The sequence below is a fragment of the Phalacrocorax aristotelis genome, chromosome 2 (genome assembly GCF_949628215.1).
Source record: "Phalacrocorax aristotelis chromosome 2, bGulAri2.1, whole genome shotgun sequence".
Taxonomy (NCBI): Eukaryota; Metazoa; Chordata; class Aves; order Suliformes; family Phalacrocoracidae; genus Phalacrocorax; species Phalacrocorax aristotelis.
Genome location: NC_134277.1, coordinates 148,682,129 through 148,704,489, shown reverse-complemented (window position 1 = coordinate 148,704,489; position 22,361 = coordinate 148,682,129). Strand labels below are relative to the sequence as shown.

The following is a 22,361-nucleotide window of genomic DNA, read 5'->3' as shown; positions in this document are numbered from 1 at the left end:
CCACTTCCCACAGCACAAAGACCCTGACTTGCTTCAGTCCAATTTATTTGGCTGTCCTACTAAATCATTAATACCAAGTCACTCTGTTCTGCGTGTGTGTATGTGTATATGTATATATATAGAGAGAGATAGTTATCTGTCCACTGGAGAGTGGAAAGCCTTTTTTTTGTTGTTGCTATTCAAAATTAGTAACCTGAAATATAAACCAAACCAGGTGCTATATCTGTCTTCTAGATGTTTTGTTTGGCCATACAACAATACATACAAAAACATTTGTTTGCTCTTAGGCCATACAGCTGTGTCATCATCATGGTTTAACCCCAGCCAGCAACTAAGCCCCACACAGCCGCTTGCTCTCTCCGCTCCAGTGGGATGGGGGAGAGAATTGGAAGAGTAGAAGTGAGAAAACTTGTGGGTTGAGGTAAAGACAGTTTTACAGGTAAAGCAAAAGCCATGCATGCAGGCAAAGCAAAACAAGGAATTCACAGACTGCACTCCCTTAGTGGTGTACATGTTTCAGGTGGAGCCTTACCTACGAGCCACAGTCTCTCCAGGGGTGACCCTGCTGCAACATGGACTTTACCCACAGCCACAGAGGCTTTAAGGTGTACCTTCTCCAGTGTGGACTTATCCTTGGGCCACATTTCCCTCAGAGACATACCTGCTGTGGCACAGATGTAACCATGGCCACAGATGCTTTGAGATGTACCTGTTCCGGCATGGGCTTATCCACAGCCACAGATGCTTCACACCCACGTGGACTCACCCACAGGCCACAGGCCCTTTGACTGGGGTTCCAGCCTGTCCAGCGCAGCAGCACAGAAACAGCAGCGATGCCCTGACCACCTGCCAGCCCAGGCGCCTGGCCATTGCTGTTATCAGAATGTTCCCAGGCACAGCAGAGTAAGGTGAGAAGCAGCACAGTGAGCAGAGAAAGCAAAAAGCAGCTACTAACGAGCACTAGAATGTAATGTACAGTACAGCAAGCCAGCCCCATGGCAAGCACAGGAGTGTGCTGATTAATAGCTACACAGCAATAACAGCTATAAATTCGATCTAGCACATGCCAGTCAAATCTGTCATTATCTCAAACCCTTCGTTCCCCATGTTGGACACCAAAAAGGACTGTAATGATTTAATACCAGCTGGCAGTTAAGCCCCACATAGCTGATCGCTCATTCACCCCCAAATGGATGGGGGAGAGAATCGGAAGAGTAAAAGTGAGAAAATTTGTAGGTTGAGATAAAAAGAGTTTAACAGGTAAAGCAAAAGCCTCACACACAAGCAAAGCAAAACAAGGAATTCATTCAGCCCTTCCCACGGGCAGGCAGGTGCTCAGCCATCTCCAGGACAGCAGGGCTCCATCACGCGTAACAGTTACTTGGGAAGACAAACGCCATCACTCCAAACATTCCCCCGTTCCTCCTTCTTCCCCCAGCTTTATATGCTGACCGTGACATCATATGGTGTGGGATAGCCCTTGGGTCAGTTGGGGTCAGCTGTCCTGGCTGTGTCCCCTCCCAAGTCCTTGTGCACCCCAGCCTGCTCACTGGTGGGGTGGGGTGAGAGGCAGGAAAGTCCTTGACCAGTGTAAGCCCTGCTCAGCAGGAACAAAAACATCCCTGTATTATCAACACTGTTTCCAGCACAAATCCAAGACATGGCCCCATACTAACTGCTGTGAAGAAAACTAACTATCCCAGCCAAAACCAGTACACTCACTGTCCTTGCTGTTTTTCTTGTGCTTACTTCCAGGCAGTTTCCTCACAGTACAGAGGTGTTCTGTACCTGAACTTTGTATTTCCTGTCAGGGTTCTGTATATGTCTCAGACTGATGGCATCCTTCCATAATTTGACTTTTGCACAGGGATAATGGCCGGAGTTGTAGAGACCATGGTTGGTGTGTAGGCTGTGGCTTTTTCAAATTACAGCACAGCAGAATACGGCACACAGCTGTGTGAAAAGTCCAAGGCCTTCTGGTTTCCAGCACATTTGTGAGCAGATTAAGTCTCAGGAACATGATGAACAACTTGGTAGTTTGTGGATTATTAAATTAGTATTTGTCACTGAGTGAAGAGTTTGATTTTATTTCCTCGAAGTGTGAGTGAGTGAAGTACAATAGTGGAAAAAAATGTCAAATGTTTAGTAACGCTGTCAGCATGAGCAATTTGTGATTTTATTCACAACTGTGTGGAAAAATGTGGTAGTAGAATCTGGAAGATTAATGTACAAAGGCTGTTGAATTCTTTGCTTGTTTTCCAGGAAGCTCTTTCAGGAGTGCTTGTCAAACGACCTGGCATTTGGAGTTCTGCCTGTGTGGCATCCCAAATTTCATGGCAGTAAGATGAATGTGTGGGGTTTACAGTACTTGGAATACATGACAATAAATAGAAAGAGGTGGTCATTCTTAGGTAGACCTGAGTTACCTCAGCTGTAGTTGACGTATTTATACAGTGTTATTACACACTTGTATATTAAGAATTAGAGTATTAATCATCTTGGTCAATATTTTAATCTATATTTTTATATTTATCAATTTTTTGTGAATTCCACTGCTAGCTATAAAACAAAATTACCAAAAAAAAATTGACACATGGAATTGATGCAGGCTTCTACTACTGGAGCAGGTGGAGAGCAGCACGTGGTATCGCGGGGTAACTTGTGGTAGTTGTCATGTTCACGTGGACTACAAGAAGCTTCATTGTCTGACCGTCGTCTAAAACTTAGTATTCAGTTCTAATTTGCCTTTAACTGTCGAACTGTGGTTGCCAGGAATTTGCTGTGGTCAGATGTGCAGCTGAAGCAGAAACAGATTTAAAACATTTATTTATTTTTTGGATCCGTGGTAGAGGGAATTTTCTACTGATTTTCTTAAATGTATGGTCACAGTGAAGAAGAATGGTGAAATTTTGATGTCTTTTATTCCCTTTTAAATACTCTGATTTGCTTGTTCTTTTATTTCTTCCTTACTCCTACCTGTTCTGTCCTAGTTAATCTAAACTTTCACAGTCATTTCTATTTCCTCATCTCTCATCCTGGTAACATGTTTCAACTTGTAAGGGGTCCCACGCTATTATGCCTTTAATTCCCAACTCTACATCCTAAATTTTGTTTATTTTTCTCCTTATTTTCTTTAGTTTATTTCCATAACTTGTTTTCCAATGCTTACTTTGCATTGAGCTTCATAATGCCTTTCTTTTAGATCACTAAATCTTGGGAAGTGAGGAAAGAGTGTCTCATTTACTGTCGCCTCTTCTGCCTGCCCTGATCTGACCTCAGCAGAACCCAAAGCAGTGATCGTGGGGCAAATCCTTGTCTTCAACAAGGAGCTTGTGTAAGATGCATGACATTTTTAAAGCAATGAGAACCTGACTTCCACTGGTCAGGTGTAACTTGATTCCTTTTTTTCCAGAGGCCTGGAATTTGTTCAAATGTGGGTATCCCTCATGCCTTTCCCCTCTGTCCTGTCTATTTGGCAGAACCATTACATGAATGATGCGTTGTATGCTTTTAGATATAACATCTGAAAGGCATAGTAAGCATTCACTCCAACGTGGAGCTCCTGTTCCAAGCTGGGAGAATATGCAGAGAATGCATTCTTTTGGTCACGTGTATTTATGGTGTTTTATCACTTTTCTCGAAAATGGTGTTAATAAATGGCTTCCCTATTTGTAGCCTGTTTAGACTAGAAGGTCTGTACTTCAGTGCAAAGTAGTTGCCCATTAGTAATGCTATATGGAAAACATGCATTTGTGTCTTTTTATGGAGCCAAAGGCAATGATATGTTTCAAACATTTGCAGAGATTTCCATTTGCGTTTTCCGTTTCCATTTGAAAAATTAAATATAGAAAAAAGTCTTTAAAGTAATGTATGGGAAATACTAAGAAACTGTGAGCCAGGGCTTTTTCAGACATTTACAGCTATAGTTCGTAAATCTAGGTTTAGGTCTCAGGCACATGTGTATCTGTTCTTGGGTTGTACTTTTATTTTCTTGAGAAAGAAAAAGATACCGTAGAAGCGAGTTCTGCCTTGTATCTGTTGTTAAAGAAAATGGTTCTTGGGGTTGGCACAAGTCAGCTTATAAATCAAGGCATTGCAAGGCATTTGTGAAAGTAGCACTATAGCTAGTTTTTGGGTCTTGTTGACTTGTTTGTTCAGTTCAGTGTGTGATAGATCCTATTTACTTTTCACAGCTGTGTAAGTAATTTGATCAGGCAAAAATATGTTGTCACATGGTATCTGTTGGCCTGTGCTTGTTTTCAGCAAGCTATGTGCTTATTAAACAGTAAATTTTTGTGTTTGGGCTACTGGCATACTTACTGCAGTAGAATAAACAAGCCTTGTACTTTTATTCAACTCAACGATATGATGCTGCCATTAACAATAAAAACATTTGTTAATATTAAAAGAAAAAGAATTAATGCAGTGTTAGAAGGATCTTTGAATGCTGATACTGGAAAATAAATTAATGTAATCTCTTACATAAATAAGTGTATATGAAATACTAAATTGCTTCCACTGGGTGGCATTGCAAAACAAACCATGGCATACAAGGAGATAACATTTGATGCCCTAAAATAATATGTTGATATAATTATTTTACATATTTTCCAGTGTTGTAAAGTTGTTTTGACGTATTCAGTAAAACATCTAAAAAAGTGTGTGTGGTGGCGGGGGGGTTCTCACCCTTTTTTCTCTACTTTTTTTTCCTTTTTTCCCATTAGAGTGTTTGATGGCAGATGTAAGGTTTCACTTCACTATTCATTTAAAGGATAAGTCCCTTGATAGTGCTCGTTATTCAGAGGAGATTTTTTCTGCAGTACAGAGTAACAATTATTATAAGATCCAGTTAGGTTAGGGACATCTTACTCCTGTTGATTCTTATGATTTGCTCTGTATTTCGTGCTTTTGCTTTTAAGTAAAGGTGGTGTGAGTGAAAATCTTCATGTGATTATCTTTGAAATAGTTACTTTTTTTTAAGCATGGAGCTGGAGGTAAATACAGTTCTAAAAAAAGTCACATAACTTTCTTTGTTCTAGTCTGAAATATCACACCTAACTAAAGTTGTTATGAAATAATATTGAAAGCTGAGATTTAATTTATACGTTCTGCATATTTGCCCTCTTTTCTGGTGTGACAGAGTATGAATCATTGTTCCAGGGTTTTAGTAGTGCAGGTTTATTTATCAGAAACTTGAAGGAGGGCATGTATCATTTTGTTGAGTATATTGTTGAGTATGTTGTTAATTGCTCCTTGTTAATTGAATCCAAAAAGTTGAAGCTAATTAATTAGTCTCTGACTCTTAAAAAAAAATAGCCTACAGCAACAAAAAATCAGCAAAAAATCCTGACTAAACAACCAAACAAAACCCCCCAAAACTATGTGACTGAATAAGGTGATGATCTGATTGAAGTATTTCTTCTTTTCCTTTATATTAACTTCTCTTTTTCTTAATTTACTTTTTGAAAAGTCTTCATTTCTTCTCTCTCTTGTCCTTCATTTTTTTTTTTTATACTCAGCTCTGTTGGGTTTCTCCTCATTTTTCCAAGGACCATCAAGAAAACTTGAACCTGGAAGGCTGTAGAAAGGAAGGAGTGAACTTCATCCTAGTGTAAAATCTATAAAATATCTGACTGCAGGGTATGTGATAGCACAAGGTATTTGTGCACAGATTTAACTTGATCACAGAATGGGTTTCAATTAATAAAGAATGGAATAGTTTCTCTAATTACTACTTCTTGGCAGAGAGCTACGTACACAGGATACATTCTGCAAGCAGTTGGTAACCTTATTTGAAGTGTTTCATGAGAGTACAGTAGACTTTTTATTTCCTGGTTTAAAATCACCTACAAATTGTATAGTTTCTGACTTCTGTTTATGAAGGATTAATTGCATATTGCAATTATGCAAGGGATTTGAATCTCCTATTCCTGACCGCTTATTATTCAGGGCTTGTCAGGGCTACAGGCTAAAAAACTCCGGGACAGGTAATTTATTCATGTTCTTTCAGCTTTTAATAAAGCTTATCACCTCACAATTAGGTAATCAGTAATACATTTTCCCAAGATTTTTTTTTAAATGTTATACATTTGCTTTAGAAAACATCTATTTTGGATTATTTTCACTCTTAGTGTATGTTTTTATTACAATTCTGGCAGCAGCAACATGTTTAGGGAGTCAGGAGGAGAAGTGGAGAAAGGAAGCTTTACAGAATTAAGGCAGTTTTAGGTTTTCTGTGCTGGAAAAGCTTTTCATGCTTCCGCATGTGTATTCTAATTTCAGAAAATCAGTTAATGTATCTGTACAGGAAGTAGATGACATGTACTTGGTTTCACTGAAAATAATTATCCTAGATTGTATTTGGTTTGTCTTTAATTGTTTACAGAATATTCACATCATCTCTTGTCGTGTTGGGAAAAATGTCTCTGCGATAAAGCTTGATTGTACAAACAGTTTTAAAACACGTTTTCCAACACATCCTTCTAATATCTCTTACAGTGTAATTTACTGTAAAATATTCTAATTAGTTAAAGTAGAAATTGGAATGGGTAAAAGTCTTTCCCATTATGACAGGTGTTTTTTCTTCTCACTCCTTCGTTGATATTCTAGCTTTTTTTTGAAGGGCCATGGCTTGGGGAACAGTAATTTATTAAGTGCAGAGGTCTGGAAATCCCTTCTGTGTGGTGAATATGAATAATGATTTAAGCTGAGTGGAATTAATCCTATGGGCTTGCACGTATCAATAGTGATTAGGAGACTAATTGCTAATTATGCTGTCATTTAGCAAGCATTTTGTATAGTATGACTGGGCTTTTTTAATTAATCGGACAGTGTAATCTTGCATAGTTTCCTATGGCCGCTTTTATGTTAATAGTCAGTACCTAGTGGGGTCAGTTCTGAGCCGTCTAGTGACTATCTGATTGATGGTATTGTGATAGCTATGCAGTGGCGCTGACTGCGCCGCAAAATGAACTGCTGTTTGCAGTAACTGGTGTTCTGACAAAGCAGAATAAACTACTGCTTCTTCAGTAGATTTTAAGTAGATGCCGAAGAAGAGTGTAAGAAATATAAGGTGAAGACTGCTGCATAGAGCTGTGAGTGGTCCCTGTTATGGGAGTGTATGGAAGTGAAATACTGGAAATTGCTTTGCTCTGTTTCTGAGCAGAAAAGAGAAGAAAGTGGAAGCTGAAAAAGTTGGAACTGAAATAACTGTTGCTATGAGAGGATTAGCCTTGAGGTGTTTTCCCCATACTCTGGGTCTGAAGGCTAATCATCATGGGCTGACAGTTTACTTGTAACTTCCTAAAGGATTTTGCTTTTTGTGTAAGTTTGAGATAAACTTCAAGCAGGTAAGCTCAGGATCCTGGGGTGACTATACCGGGGTGAGAACTGGAGTTCCAGTCTCTCTGAGACTATTTGCAGAAGGATGGACTAGACATCTGTTAATGTCTTTGCTAAAACTTGAGGATTTTCTGTATTTTGAGATGTTGGGACTACAGCTGCCTGATCTCTGTATAGATATGCAATAGGAAGAAAGAGCTGCAGCTAGTTTAAATAAAACTAGCTTAGAAAAACTAGTCTTAGAAAGATAACCCCAGTTGTGATTACTGGTAGCTGAGGAGAGGTTTTCTATTTGGAAAAATCTTGCTCAAGTGGGTGACTGTAAGTAGCTTGCTTCTTGCCTTGCAGAAGGTACCATTATAGTGAACAGCCATTCCTTGCAGCCTCTTTCAGTTAGAAAAAGCTTATTCCAAAATTTTGGTGGTACCTGGGACATTTCTCAAGACTTCAACCTCAGTGGTAGTGCTAGGAACATACTTTTTTTTTTTAAAGTAATGGCCGTGACTAAATCTGCCTTTGTACTGTTTTAATCTTTTGCCTTGCAAGTGCTGAGAGCTTGGTTCAGAATTTAAGACTATGAAATCCATGTAGTTAGATGGTACATTTCTTTTGGCTGTTGTTATCTTGGAGTTACCATAAAGCAGAATTTTTTTCCCTTACTGTAATTACATGTACATGTCAGGAATGATTTGTGCTCTTCCCAAGCAGATTAAAAAGTAGGTTTCACTTAGTTGTCACATGTGTGTTTTGTCTTGTGAGGGTTATTGAGAAATTGGATCTCAACACATGTCTTGAAGAGGAAGTATAGGCCACTATAAATGGTACTGGTTATTACATGATCACAGTGAATGACTGTGGCCTTCAGGGTGGATGACCCACTTTCCAAGTTTATGGTGAAATTTTAAACTATATGTACATAAAGTGTTTAAATGAACCAGGCCTATGGTCAAAGAATGGAAGAATTATTTTGAAATTATTAGCTTGAACTTTAAGTTATTAAATTATAACCAAACATAAATAAATGTTAAAATAGTCTTTCTTTTTTTCCCCAGCTGTAGCAGAAGTGAAACTTCGTGATGATCAATATACCCTTGACCACATGCGTGCTTTTGGCATGTATAATTATCTTCACCTTGATTCCTGGTACCAGGATAATGTCTACTATGTTGATCAGTGTGGAAGGGTTATGAATCTGTCTGTGACTCTGGTAAGAATAAACTTTTTTTTAAAATGACTGAATTTGGAAAGATAGAGGGTAGATAAGATAGAAAATATGACAAGGAAGTTTCAGATGCAAAAACTGGGGGAAGCTTTTGCCAAGAAGACAGGTAGATTAACAAAAATGCAGTTTGACATGAAGGATGAAAGGATTTTAAGTGAGATTTCTGGCATATTTTGATTTATAGTATTGCATTAGTATTGAAATACTATTGTATCTGCTTCCATTCTGGGGAAGACAGACGTCTGGTGACATGCTGAGGAAGAGTAGACACTTCTTTTCTAGTCGCTGGCTGTTTCTCCCCTATGTTACTTGATGCCTGTTTGCTATTTTGAAAATCCAGTCATTGTACATATAAGGAAAGAAAGAAGCTGTATGCATTAGAATTAGGAATGAAAGCCTTCATACACTAGTAGGTTAATGGGGGCATCACTCATTGGAGGCAAAATGATCTGGTGGTCCTGTGCAAACTTGAAATAAGAGTATAAGCAAGCTAGCACAAGCCTGAAAAACATGGCAATTCTTTGCTTTTAAACTGATGTTCTTAGGTGGTGAAACTTTGTATTTCTCTTGAGCCATTTTAATGCATGGATGCACTAGTTTGCATAAGAAAGTAATCATTGTTCTGGAGGGGAAAGGACATGGCTCTATGGACACTGTGTTTCTAATACGTGCAATTGTGGTGCTTGGTCATTAAGGAATTGAAGATTGCATTAATGGCAGTGATTTTGCAGCTATCACCATGTCTTCTTAGCTTTGAATGTATAATTTAGAATAAGATTATATCTCTGACAATTTTGACTTGTATTCTGTTGAGCAATAAATATACGCTTACAGTTTTTCACCAGTAGGATTTTTTGTTTTCATGACTTTAACTCAATCCTTTTGACTCATCAAGTATAGCTTCTTAAATGTTCATCTATGCAGATGGAAAAAAAAAAAAGTAACTGCATCCAGTTGTTAGCTAATTTAAATAGTGATGCTTCATTCATAACCAGTTTTTTTGTTAACATTATATGTTGAGAAAGGTAATTAATTACATGTAAATAGTGCATTCACATAATAAGATTTGCTTTGGCAGTAAATGATTCAGGGCTGCTGCTTGATTTTTACATAAAACAATGTTAATTTTATGTAACAAGTCAGTTGAATTCTGCTATGAGATTAATGTAATTCTAGAAAATACAAAACACATGATATATTAACACTTTGCTCCTTTCTATATCTGTTCCTGTTTTATTTATATATTTTGGTGTGGCAGTTTCTTCCAGTTACTGTAATCTGACTTTTGGAATCATTTTGGTTGACATAAGATTAATTAGATTGTGCCAGTGTTAAGTAGAAGGAATCTTTAAATGAGTTGGGTAGAGGAGAAAGTCTTTAATCTGTTGTTAATCAGATGATTCAGAGTGATTGTATACTGCTGAGATGTTTAAAGTTTATGGAGTCTCTTCATACCGTTCTCTCTAGACTCCAGAGAGCATTTTGCCCTGCAGTCCATAGAGTACTGTCCTAAACTTTTTTCATTGCTGTAACTTACTATATGTAATTTTTATGTTTGGAAAGGAAAATATCCATTGTCATGCTACCAAGGAATTAGACTTGTAACCCTGTGGGACAAAAGAAAACACAGGGCAATGTATGATTTTTCAGAGTGTGGCTGGCTTACTCTGTGCAAGGTTCTAGAAGTGGAAATTACTAGGCCAGGGCTAAGCTAAGAAAAATCCTGAAATGGTAGTTCTAGATTTTTCAGAAAATACAGGTTTCCAGAGGATGGTAGGTTGAGAACTGAAGCTGCAAAATAGTTTCTTTACTTTTCCTAGAACATAGAAGCAGTTGGAGCCTTTGGCAGACTTTTGCTGAGACAAAATAATCTTCTGGGACTTCTTCCAGATCTTTTGAGGTCATCTGGATTCCCAGTAGGAATATCTACAAGAAAGAATTTTGTCAGGGAAAGCCTTCTGTTGAACAGTGGCTTGTCACAGTCTCTTTTTTTGGTTGGTTAACCTTGGTTGGCTGCCATACACCCACCCAGATGCTCTCTCACTTCCCCTCTTCAACAGGATGGGGACAAAATGAGACAGAAAAGCTCATGGGTTGAGATGAAAACAGGAGGATCACTTTCCAATTACCATCACAGACAAAACAGATCTGACTTGTGGGAAATTAATTTAATTTATTGCCAATAAAAAAATAGAGTAGGATGATGGGAAACAAGGCCATACAAAGCTGCTGCCAGGAGCTTGCTCTGGCATGGGCTTTCCATGGGCTGCAGGTGGATATCTTCCCCACTGTGGTCCTCCATGGGCTGCAGGGGGACAACCTGCTTCCCATAGTCTTCACCATGGGCTGCAGGTGAACCTCTGCCCCACACCGCCACCTTGGCTGAGGGGCTCAGCTGTGCCCTGCAGTGTGTCCATTGGAGCCAGTTGGAAGTGTCTTGGGTCCAGCACGGGGCAGCTGCAGCCTCTCCTCACAGAGGCCCCCCTGCAGCCCCCACTGCCAGCACAGCACAGACACCCAATACGTTCCTTTATTAGGAGGGCACTAAGGTGTGTAAATTTCTTTCATAGCATATGAACTAGAGGAAGGATTTTACAACAGACAGTAATTTGCATTTTTATATGCAGTAAATTGAAATAATAAATATTCTTCCCTAGGACTGCTGGGTCCATTGGCACCTTCAAGAAAATGGCACTTGGTTAATACTGTGTCACGAGTTTCAGTTCCACCAGACTTTGAAATAAATAACTGCCACCTTGTGTCCTAATAAGCAATACAGTGCGGTTTTGCAAAGGAAACATGTTTGCATATGTATAAAAAGGAACGTGTTTCCAGAAGCATCAACAAGGTGTCTCATTACAAATGTGCCTGGCTGTACATAAGTCAAATGTATATTACAAATAATATTCTTTTCAGCCAAGTATAGCTTACAAGTTAGCGATGGCCACAATTAAAATTGATGTCAGTCTTCTCTAAAACAGAAGATGAAACAGGTTAATGTGTATCCTAAATCCAAAGTGAAAGAACACATAGGCTTTCTAACACATAGTTATTTCTAGTTCTGCTTCCTATTTCTGTTGCAATTTTGATTCTAGTATAGCGGTGTGCTACTTATCCCTAAATCACAAATTATCCCTGCAACTTCGGTGTTTAGAAAGATATATCTTGCCACTTGCTCAGAATCAAACGTAACTGAAAAAGAAAAGTGATCAACATGAGCAGTTTTTCTAAGCTGATGATGGGTATTCGAGTGGGTTGTTTTATACCAGGTTGAGAAAGTTGTTACCCGAACTTGACTGAAAATGCTGTATAAAAGCTTTAACATTCTTCTATTATAGTTGTCAGATTTCTTTCATTCAATAAGCCAGCACTGATACGTTGTTTTAAAGACCCAATGGGTAGCGTAGTGACAGGATTACTGAATTGGGGTTTTTGGCGGTTATGGTTTTTTTTGCATCTGACAACTTTTGTAATTGCTTGATGTTTGTAATACCGGAATATATCTGGAAAATAATTCAAAGTTTTCTCCTCCAGCAGTTAAATACTTGGACTTGATTTCTGAGCCTTCAGCTGTTCTTGCAAGAATGACTTTGTTTCTTTTTATATTCAAATAATGGAATTGAGAAATTGTGGCAACTGTAGCTCTTCTCACAATTAAAATCCTTAACAGTATCTATATATTCATCTTTCTGAATTCCAGTAAGAATTAGCTGCAGAGTGCTGTTTCCATAACTTTCAGTTAACTTAAATTCAGAAGAACTGTTAGTGGTGCAAAAAACAATATGAGAATTCTGTTTGAAACAAGTTAGAATAAGGAAGCAGATCAAGAACAACATGTTGTGTTGTTCTGTAACATGACTATAGTATCTCAGCATGCCCTCATACTTCTGACGCAGGGGGCTACTGTTCACCCCTGTTAACCAGCTGGTGAACACTGAAAACAGTAAGTCAAAAAGCAAATGTGACACAGAAGGGTTTTGAAGACAGGTTTTGTTTCAGCTTCAAGTAAGTCCATCCTTTTCATTGTCGGACCGAGATTAGAGACTGTTCTAATAAATGCCTAAAGTTAAATTAGTGAATGGAAAGGTTATGAATAAGAGCATTTCCTTTCTTGCTTATTGAGAGGGAGGCTTTGTAATGTTTAATGAAGATAATACATTTCCTGGAAAAAAAAGTGAAAAATTGAGTCCTGACATTCCTGTTCAGTGCTGATAAATCTGATGTGGGCTTTAGAAGATTAAATGGTTGATAGTTGATTTTTTTCCCCTTAAATTTCATGCAAAACTATTTGAAGATTCACTTGACAAAAGTGTGGTCTTCTGTAATGTTACATGGTATAGCCCTGTACATTGCTGTTAACAAGACTGATGTTTCACCTTTCCGTGATAGGATGCATGGGATTTTGATCCCCCCCCCCCCCCCCCCTCCCCCCGCCCAGGCACAGTAGTGTTGCAATTTGCTACTTACAGCAGAACACTTTTATTGTAGAAAATGCCTGTCAGTGAAACCTTAAAGTTAAGTAAAAGATGAGAAAGCCAAAATTCTTTGTATCTAGTGTTTGTGGGATTTTTGTTTTGTTTGTGTTTATTCGTTTTTGGGCTTGGGGTTTTGTTTTGATTTTGTGTTTTGGGTTTTTTTAATTCTTTCATTCTCCCCTCCTGAATGTGTTATAAATTAGTGAAATAGTTCAAGGGGTGTAGTGATGCAACTCAGTCTACAATGTGACCCTGAATACTTTCAATAATTAAAAATAAAATTTGCATCTTTACCATTGCAGGTTTCATAAAACCCCTTGTGCCTTTTTGTAGTACACAGTAATCTCTAATATGAATTCAAGTAGGCCCAGAAGGCAAGTGGGCTGTTTGTCATCTGGTCTTTTTTGCTGTTGCTTCTTAAAATGGTACTTACCCAAACCCAGTTTATCTTCCTCACCTTTATCTTGCTCACATGTTTTAAATGCACATCTGATTTTAATACCATCTGGAAAATATGAAGGATTTGAAATCCCCTCAAATACAGGGTTCTCAACGGATGAGTCCACAGCATGCTTTGCACGCAGGCATGTGCTCTTTCTGTATTGCATCCACATGCACAAGTGCAAAGAAATTTTTAAAGATGGTGCTTTGTATGTATATTTTTTACTGCCTTATTGCAAAGATCAGAATGACGGAGTTTCTTTTACTAGAAGTAGATATGTATATAGGTAATTTCTCCTGCACAAGCTATCCATTGCTTGAGTGAAGATAGAGAGACAGGACATGCTTAGAAAATATAATAATTTGTGGCCGAAGTTTCAGGGCCTGTGATGAGAGGCTGTTTTAATCTGATATTTTTTCACTGCTGTTTCTTAGTCTCGTGCCCACCCTTACTGTAGGAAGAGAATGCTTTTTGTGTGGCACAGAATAGATAAATACTTGTTTTCCCTGCCCCAGGTTTTCAATACAAAAGTATGCTTGTTTGTTTGAGCTTCCTTTTACATACTAGTAAATATCTTCAAAACTGTTCTTGTAATGTTTTTCTTTCAAATTCTGTTTTTCTATTTTAAAAAATGTATTTCTTCTTAAATATCTTTTCATTTTAGTAACACTAATGCTGATTTTTAGTAACAAGGGAAGAATTTCCTTAATGTTAAGCAGAGTTTTCTGATTTGTGGAGCGTATAAAATAATTGTAGATCAACTGACTGGAAATGAGCCTAGTAAAATAAAACAGAAAATAGTTTAATTTGCTCTATGACCATTAGTTATGTTCTCAACATAGTCTATTTGTTGTTGGATTAACAAGACAGGTTGGGTCTGAAAAGGGAGATAATTATGATCTCTAAAGGCTGGTCAGGCACCTTCCCCCTCCCCCCCCCCCCCCCCCCCCCCCGATAATTGTTTATTTGTTCAAATATAGGTACAATAGGTTCAAATAGGTATACTAGCTTGCAAAATATCTGTGAAACCTGTTGCATTTAGTTTTGTTTTATTTATCATATAAAAAAAAACTCTCTGAGAGGTGAGGGGAAAGGACCATAACTTCATGAGAAATGTTTCTTTAAGATACAGAACAGAAATAACAGGAATTGGGGCTTTTTTTGTTATTACTGGAAGACCTTTTTGGAGACCTCATCAGATCCTGAAGTATATGAATCATTGTAAGGGGTGAAGTGGTGATTTTTTTTTATTTTAATTATATTGTTAGTGTCCACCATTTGTTTTAGAATCATAGAACAGCCCAGGTTAGAAGAGACCTCAAAAGATCATATGGTCCAACCTTCCCATAGGAAAAGGAGCTTAGATGAGAATTATCTAGCTTGCTGTCCATTTGCATCTAGAAAACCTCCAGTGGTGGGGACTCGTACCGTGTCTCTGGGGAGGTTGTTCAAGTCATTGGTTGTTCTCACTGTAAGAAAAATTCTCTTATGTCGAGATGAAACCTCTCCTGGTACAACCTTTATGCATTGCCCCTTATCTTCTCTATATGACTGATTGTGAAGAGAGAGACACCCCTCTCTTTGTAGCTGTCCTTTAAGTACTGGAATACTGTGACGAGGTCCCCCACTGCATCTTCTCCAGGGAGACAAGACCTAACTCCTTGAATGATCCCCCATAGGGCAGGTTCTCCAGCCCTTTGATCGTCTTCATGGCCTTCCTTTGGACCCTTTCCAGTCTGACCATGTCTTTTTTTCAGTTGTGGGGATCAGAACTGGACACAGTAGTCCAGGTGAGGCCTGACCAGTGCTGAGCAGAGTGGGATGATCCCATCTTTATCTCTCCTAGTAACACCCCTGTGGATGCAGCACAGGATCCGATTTGCCTTTGTGGCTGCAGCAGCACACTGCTGGCTCATGATCAGCTCGTCGTCCACCAGGACCCCCGGGTCCCTTTCAGCAAAGCTGCTCCCCAGACACACATACCCTAGCCAGTACTGGGCTTTTTGGTTATTCTGCTCTAGGCGCAGGACCTTGCACTTTAACTTCACAGTATTCTTGCTACCTTACTCTTCCAGGCTATCTGGGTCTCTGTGCAAGATGGCTCTCCCTTGTGACATGTGTACCTCATCACCTAGTTTAGTGTCATCAGCAAATGTGGTGAGGGTGCTTTCAACCCCATCATCCAGGTGATTTATGAGGATGTTGAACAGCTTGGGGCCTGGTGTCGATCCCTGGGGGACCCCGCTTGTGACAGGCTGCCAGCCTGTTTTATTTAGCACCTACTTAGTTCAGTTGAAAAACCTCAAGCAATTAAGTTCTATTTCAGTTATTTGAAAAATTACAAAGTAGAGATGTGACTGTGGTGTTGCTGAATCTCCAGGCTGCATATTATGTTTTTCTCTAAAAATATTTTGTTTGTGCTTTTAACGCCGCAGCCTGATCTGCTTAGTAAGTAGCCAATCAAGCTGTATTTCTGATAAAGCATGTCCTGACCGTTTTTTAAACTGTGATGCCAAGTTCTTCTCAAATCATGAAGATTTGGTCAGATTTTTTGTTTTTTTCTAGCAAGCCTCTTAGATATTCAACCCACAAAAGGGAGGTAAATTGTAGTCCTAAGCAGGCAGTGGTTTTGCTGGCATTCTGCAAGCCAAATAATGAACAGAATGTTACAAAGCCTTCTTATTCAGCAAAGAAAGGGCTCTATGTAAGAGTGAAGGCGCAAGATAAAGACTAATCCCTAAAAGATATTCTGGAAGACACGCCTTTGTACTTTATAACAACTGTTGGAGATCCAATTTACAGCATGAGAGCTGTTTCTTCTGTTAGAATTATCAGGAAATGAAGAAAGCAACACTGAACTAAAGCAGGAGTTCTGAGAACAATACTGGAAATATAGATGAAATTGATAATCTAACATCAGTCAGGCTGATTACTGTACAGTTTATACAGCAGGAAGTACTGGACTTTTCCTTTTTTTTCTTCACAAAATTTAGCTATATGTATCTTTTTAAAAAATCCATATATTTCTATTATTCACTGGAGAGTTGTATCATCTATGTACTTTGTTCACTTTAGTCTCTCTGTTTATTCATGCTCAAAAACTGTCTATGCTTGTAGTTTGGCTTTAAAACAAAAAAGACTGCAGTATGCCACTGATACAGTATGCTAAGTAAATTTATCCTGATGAGTAGTATAACTATAATGTGACGGGAAAGTTATTTGCAAATATGATATGAATTAATACAGCTTTCCTCTGCTAGCTAATCACAATTGTTACTTCTCTAGCTTACTGAATAAAATAATCACTCTAGGAAAGCTGAGAAATGATATATCAGCTTGAACATACAAGTAATATAAGAGAGTAGGCTGAAATTTTTAATTTAGAAGTGAGTTTTTATGAACTAGTTTGAGTACAGTTTTAAAGTCTCCACATTTTTACTGGGACTAGAATTATTTGAGGTAAGTGATTAATTACATGGGAATGCTAGGGGAGAAGAAGTGAAAAGCCTTTTTTAATGCAAAGTATCATTAGTGCTGTAAAATGGAAGGAAAAAAAACGAGTGCTGAAATATCAATTATAAAACAGTGATGTTTTCTGTACATAGAGCCCAACTCAATGATGAAATACCACCACCTTTTCCACATATGTGGGAATGATGCTTTCTACCCACTTTTTTACCAAATTTGCTCAACTGTATAAACAAACTGGTGAATTGCTGCTGAGATTTGTTATTTTTAATTTCTCTTATTTTTTAATTTCTCTGTAATACTTCCTGAAATTGATAAATACTTCTTAGTGCATGACTGTGTGCTTACAGGACACTGCTCTACAAAAACCAAGAGAAGTTTTCAGGCTACCTACAGACTTGACAGCTTATGATAATCGCCTTTGTGCCTCAATACACTTCTCATCTTCCACATGGGTTACCCTTTCCGATGGTACAGGAAGACTGTATTTAATTAAATCAGGCAAGCGTGGAAACGGTGCATCTGAAAAGTGGGAGGTAAGTTGTGCAATAACATACCTAAGACTTTTACATCTACCAAATCATTCTTATTCTTGCATCATATGAGAATTGCTTGTATGTAATGTGAAGAATTAAGCTTTATATCTTAACTCTGTAACACTGATATAGGATTGTGTTCAGGTATAGAAATCATTGATTTTTGTACTAATGACTAAATTAGTGATTTCTTTATGCACAGAATACCTAAAACTCAAGTCTTTGAAAGGGAATAACCTTTTGACTAAAGAACAATTTAAGGAAAAGTGAGCGTTTCTAAATAGCTGATTAAGTGCTTGTCTAGCAGAATTTTTTCTAAAAAACATTTCCCCCCCTCCCTTCCCTATTCATACATGTCTGTCTAGGATTTTTTTACCCCCCCCATCTTTTATTGTTTCCTATTTCACCTGGCCTGTGGAATATGTATTTTTTTTAAGAAGTCTGAAATTATTGTCAACCAAACTAAAATCTACTTTCATTTTTAAGGTAGGAGATTTCTCTCTTGTGTGATGTTTGTCTATGCGGATGTAATCGTGTTTGAAATATTCACCATTTAATTTGCCCCATCTTAAAAACGCATCCACAGAGACTAGAATAAAACTTAAACAAAACTGTTGATTAAAAAGCTTTGATAAGTAACCCTGATGGTTACCTGCAGAGCAGGTATGACATAAGCAATATTATTTCCACCTCTCTGGTAGGGAAAATCTTCATACTGTGCGCTTAGCTCTGAAAAATGATTGGTGCTTAATATTTTTACTTAAAAACGTCCGTTGTAACTGAAGTACATTTTTGTGTTTCTCATGATTAAATTGTTTACATAATTAATTCTTTTAATTCTTGATAAGGAGCATTTTTTTGTATCCACGTCGAAATTATCTTACTACACTAATAATGGTATTGGTTATCCTGTTTGGACACAAGAAATATAATTAAGTTACGTTTCTGCCTGAGCTACTGAGTATCATGGTGTTGTGGTTTAGCGGCAGCTCAGCCCCACACAGTCACTCGCTCACTCCCCCACCGGTAGATGGGGGAGAGAATCAGAAGGGTAACGCTCGTGGGTTGGGATAAGAACAGTTTAATAATTAAAATTAAAAGACACAACAGTAGAAATGCAATGTAAAGGAGAACAACGAGAGGCGCAAAGCCCCGGGGGAGGGGGGAAGGGAGGGGAGAGGGGGAACGAACCGCCGGAACACACCGCACGCGCCGCAGCCGCTCGCCGCCCGCCGACCCGATGCCGCGCCGCCTCCGCGCTGCCACTGCCCCCCCTCAATATATTGGCCATGGAGTCACATGGTATGGAATGAACCTGCCATTGGCCAGTCGGGGTCAGCCGTCCCCGCCATGGCCCTGCCCCTCCCAGCCCCCCCGCCAAGCGGCAGAGCGCGGGAAGCTGGAAAGGTAGCAGCCCCCCACAGTGAGGAGAATTAACCCCTTCTCAGCCAAAACCAGCACATTCTCCACCCCTTATTCCATACCATTTACACCATGCCCAGGTCCCATATGATGCAGTACAACCGTACCAACCACCACCCCTCCCCTTCCCATCCTTTAACATAATACACAGACATCATTCCCTTAGTTCATGGATCTTCCCTGTAAAATGTTCATTAAAATGTCCATTGAGTTCACTCAGTCCATGACTCTGGGCTCCATCTGTTGTATCAGTCTTTCCGTGTGGGAGAGATGGTGTGTGGCGTTGGGTTGCTGCATACCGAGTCAGTCATTGTTCCATCACTGCTGCACGGCTTGTTTTATAGTTGATCTTCCATGGGTTGGGAGGCTCGTACTCTGATATCATTGATACAACACAGAGGTGACACACAGTATTATATAGCAGTTCACATTGTGCCATTCAGTTCATTGACTGTTTTCACCCAAAATCAAATCCCCTTGAGGCACACATCGGATTTCTCCATCCTCCCGCATCACCCACCAAGTGCACCCAGGTCCTCGAGCAAAAGCAATCCCACGAATGGGTTTGCCTTTGCTGGAGGCAGGAAGAACCCAGACTGTTTTGCCCAGCATACTTTTTGTGTGCACTACAGGGACTCTGTCCCCTTCCACAGTATGTAGGATTTCTGACTGGGCAGGGCCAGCTCGGTTGGCAGATCCCCTCGTGTTGACTAACCACGTGGCTTTTGCTAAATGTGTATCCCAGTGCTTGAATGTCCCACCCCCCATTGCTCTCAGTGTAGTTTTTAACAGTCCATTGTACCGTTCAGTTTTCCCAGAGGCTGGTGCGTGATAGGGGATGTGATACACCCACTCAATGCCGTGCTCTTTGGCCCAGGTGTCTATGAGGCTATTTCAGAAATGAGTCCTGTTGTCTGACTCAATTCTCTCTGGGGTGCCATGTCGCCACAGGACTTGTTTCTCAAGACCCAGGATAGTGTTCCGGGCAGTGGCGTGGGGGACAGGATATGTTTCCAGCCAGCCAGTCGTTGTTTCTACCATTGTAAGCACATGGCGCTTGCCTTGGCGGGTCTGTGGGAGTGTGATATAGTCAATTTGCCAGGCCTCCCCATATTTATATTTCAGCCATCGTCCCCCATACCACAGAGGCTTTACCCGCTTCGCTTGCTTGATTGCAGCGCATGTGTCACATTCGTGGATAACCTGCGCAATAACGTCCATGGTCAAGTCCACCCCTCGATCACGAGCCCACCTGTATGTTGCATCTCTCCCTTGATGGCCTGAGGTGTCATGGGCCCACCGAGCTAGAAATAGTTCACCCTTATGCTGCCAGTCCAGGTCCACCTCAGCTACTTCAATCTTAGCAGCCTGATCTACCTGCTGGTTGTTTCAGTGTTCTTCAGTGGCCCGACTCTTGGGGACGTGAGCATCCACATGCCGTACCTTTACAACCAGTTTCTCTACCCGGGCAGCAATATCTTGCCACAATGTGGCAGCCCAGATGGGGTTGCCTCTGCGCTGCCAGTTGCTTTGCTTCCATTGCTGCAGCCAGCCCCACAAGGCATTTGCCACCATCCAGGAGTCAGTATAGAGATAGAGCACTGGCCACTTTTCCCGTTCAGCGATGTCTAAGGCCAGCTGGATGGCCTTTACCTCTGCAAACTGGCTCGATTCACCTTCTCCTTCAGCAGTTTCTGCTACTTGTCGTGTAGGACTCCATACAGCAGCCTTCCATCTCCGGTGCTTTCCCACAAGGCGACAGGACCCATCAGTGAACAGGGCATATTGCTTCTCATCTTCTGGCAGTTTGTTATACAGTGGGGCTTCTTCAGCACGTGTCACCTCCTCCTCTGGTGATAATCCAAAATCTTTGCCTTCTGGCCAGTCCATAATCACTTCCAAGATTCCTGGGTGACTGGGGTTTCCTACTCGAGCCCGCTGGGTGATCAGTGCAACCCATTTACTCCACGTAGCATCAGTTGCATGGTGTGTAGAGGGGATGTTTCCTTTGAACATCCAGCCCAGCACTGGCAGTCGGGGTGCCAGGAGCAACTGTGCCTCAGTACCAACCACTTCTGAAGCAGCTCGGACCCCTTCATATGCTGCCAATATCTCTTTTTCAGTTGGAGTATAGCGGGCTTCAGACCCTCTGTATCCCCGACTCCAAAACCCTAGGGGTCGACCCCGGGTCTCCCCAGGTGCTTTCTGCCAGAGGCTCCAGGTAGGGCCATTCTCCCCGGCTGCAGTGTAGAGCACATTTTTTACATCTTGTCCTGCCCGGACTGGCCCAAGAGCTACTGCATGGACTATTTCTCGTTTAATCTGTTCAAAGGCTTGTCATTGCTCAGGGCCCCATTTGAAATCATTCTTTTTCCGGGTCACTTGATAGAGAGGGCTCACGATCAGACTGTAATTTGGAATATGCATTCTCCAAAAACCCACAACGCCCAAGAAAGCTTGTGTTTCCTTTTTGCTAGTTGGTGGAGACATGGCTGCTATTTTGTTGATCACATCCATTGGAATCTGACGACGACCATCTTGCCATTTGATTCCTAAGAACTGGATCTCCTGTGCAGGTCCCTTCACCTTACTTTGTTTTATGGCAAAACCAGCCTTCAGAAGGATTTGGACTATTTTCTCACCTTTCTCAAAAACTTCTTCCGCTGTGTTGCCCCACACAATGATGTCATCAATGTATTGAAGGTGTTCTGGAGCTTCTCCCTGTTCCAGTACAGTCTGAATCAGTCCATGGCAAATGGTAGGACTGTGTTTCCACCCCTGGTGCAGTCGATTCCAGGTGTACTGGACGCCCCTCCATGTGAAAGCAAACTGTGGCCTGCACTCTGCTGCCAGAGGGATTGAGAAGAATGCATTAGCAATATCAATTGTGGCATACCACTTGGCCGCCTTTGACTCCAGTTCGTATTGAAGTTCTAGCATGTCTGGCACAGCAGCACTCAACGGTGGAGTGACTTCATTCAGGCCACGGTAGTCTACTGTTAGTCTCCACTCTCCATTAGACTTCCGGACTGGCCATATGGGACTGTTAAAGGGTGAGTGGGTCTTACTGATGACTCCTTGGCTCCTCAGTTGGTGAATGAGTTTATGGATGGGGATCAGAGAGTCTCTGTTGGTGCGATATTGCCGCCGGTGCACTGTTGTGGTGGCGATTGGCACCTGTTGTTCTTTGACCTTCAGCAACCCCACCACAGAAGGGTCCTTTGAGAGACCGGGCAAGGTAGACAGCTGTTCAGTTTCCTCCGTCTCCAAGGCAGCTACACCAAAAGCCCACTTGTAACCTTTTGGGTCCTTGAAATACCCTCTCCTGAGGTAGTCTATGCCAAGGATGCACGGAGCCTCTGGGCCAGTCACAATGGGGTGCTTCTGCCACTCATTGCCAGTTAGGCTCACTTCGGCCTCCAATACAGTTAGCTCTTGAGATCCCCCTGTCACTC

At 40.5% G+C, this 22,361-nt stretch overlaps 1 protein-coding gene across 1 annotated transcript in view; it reads left to right on the top strand.

Annotated features, from left to right (window-relative positions):
• NUDCD1 (NudC domain containing 1) overlaps nucleotides 1-22,361 on the top strand; it is a 58,345-nt gene that overhangs the window by 1,866 nt on the left and 34,118 nt on the right. The window contains exons 2-3 of the mRNA XM_075085620.1: nucleotides 8,394-8,548; nucleotides 17,299-17,484. Of these exons, the coding sequence (XP_074941721.1) occupies nucleotides 8,394-8,548; nucleotides 17,299-17,484 (341 nt within the window). The remainder of the gene's footprint in view (nucleotides 1-8,393; nucleotides 8,549-17,298; nucleotides 17,485-22,361) is intronic.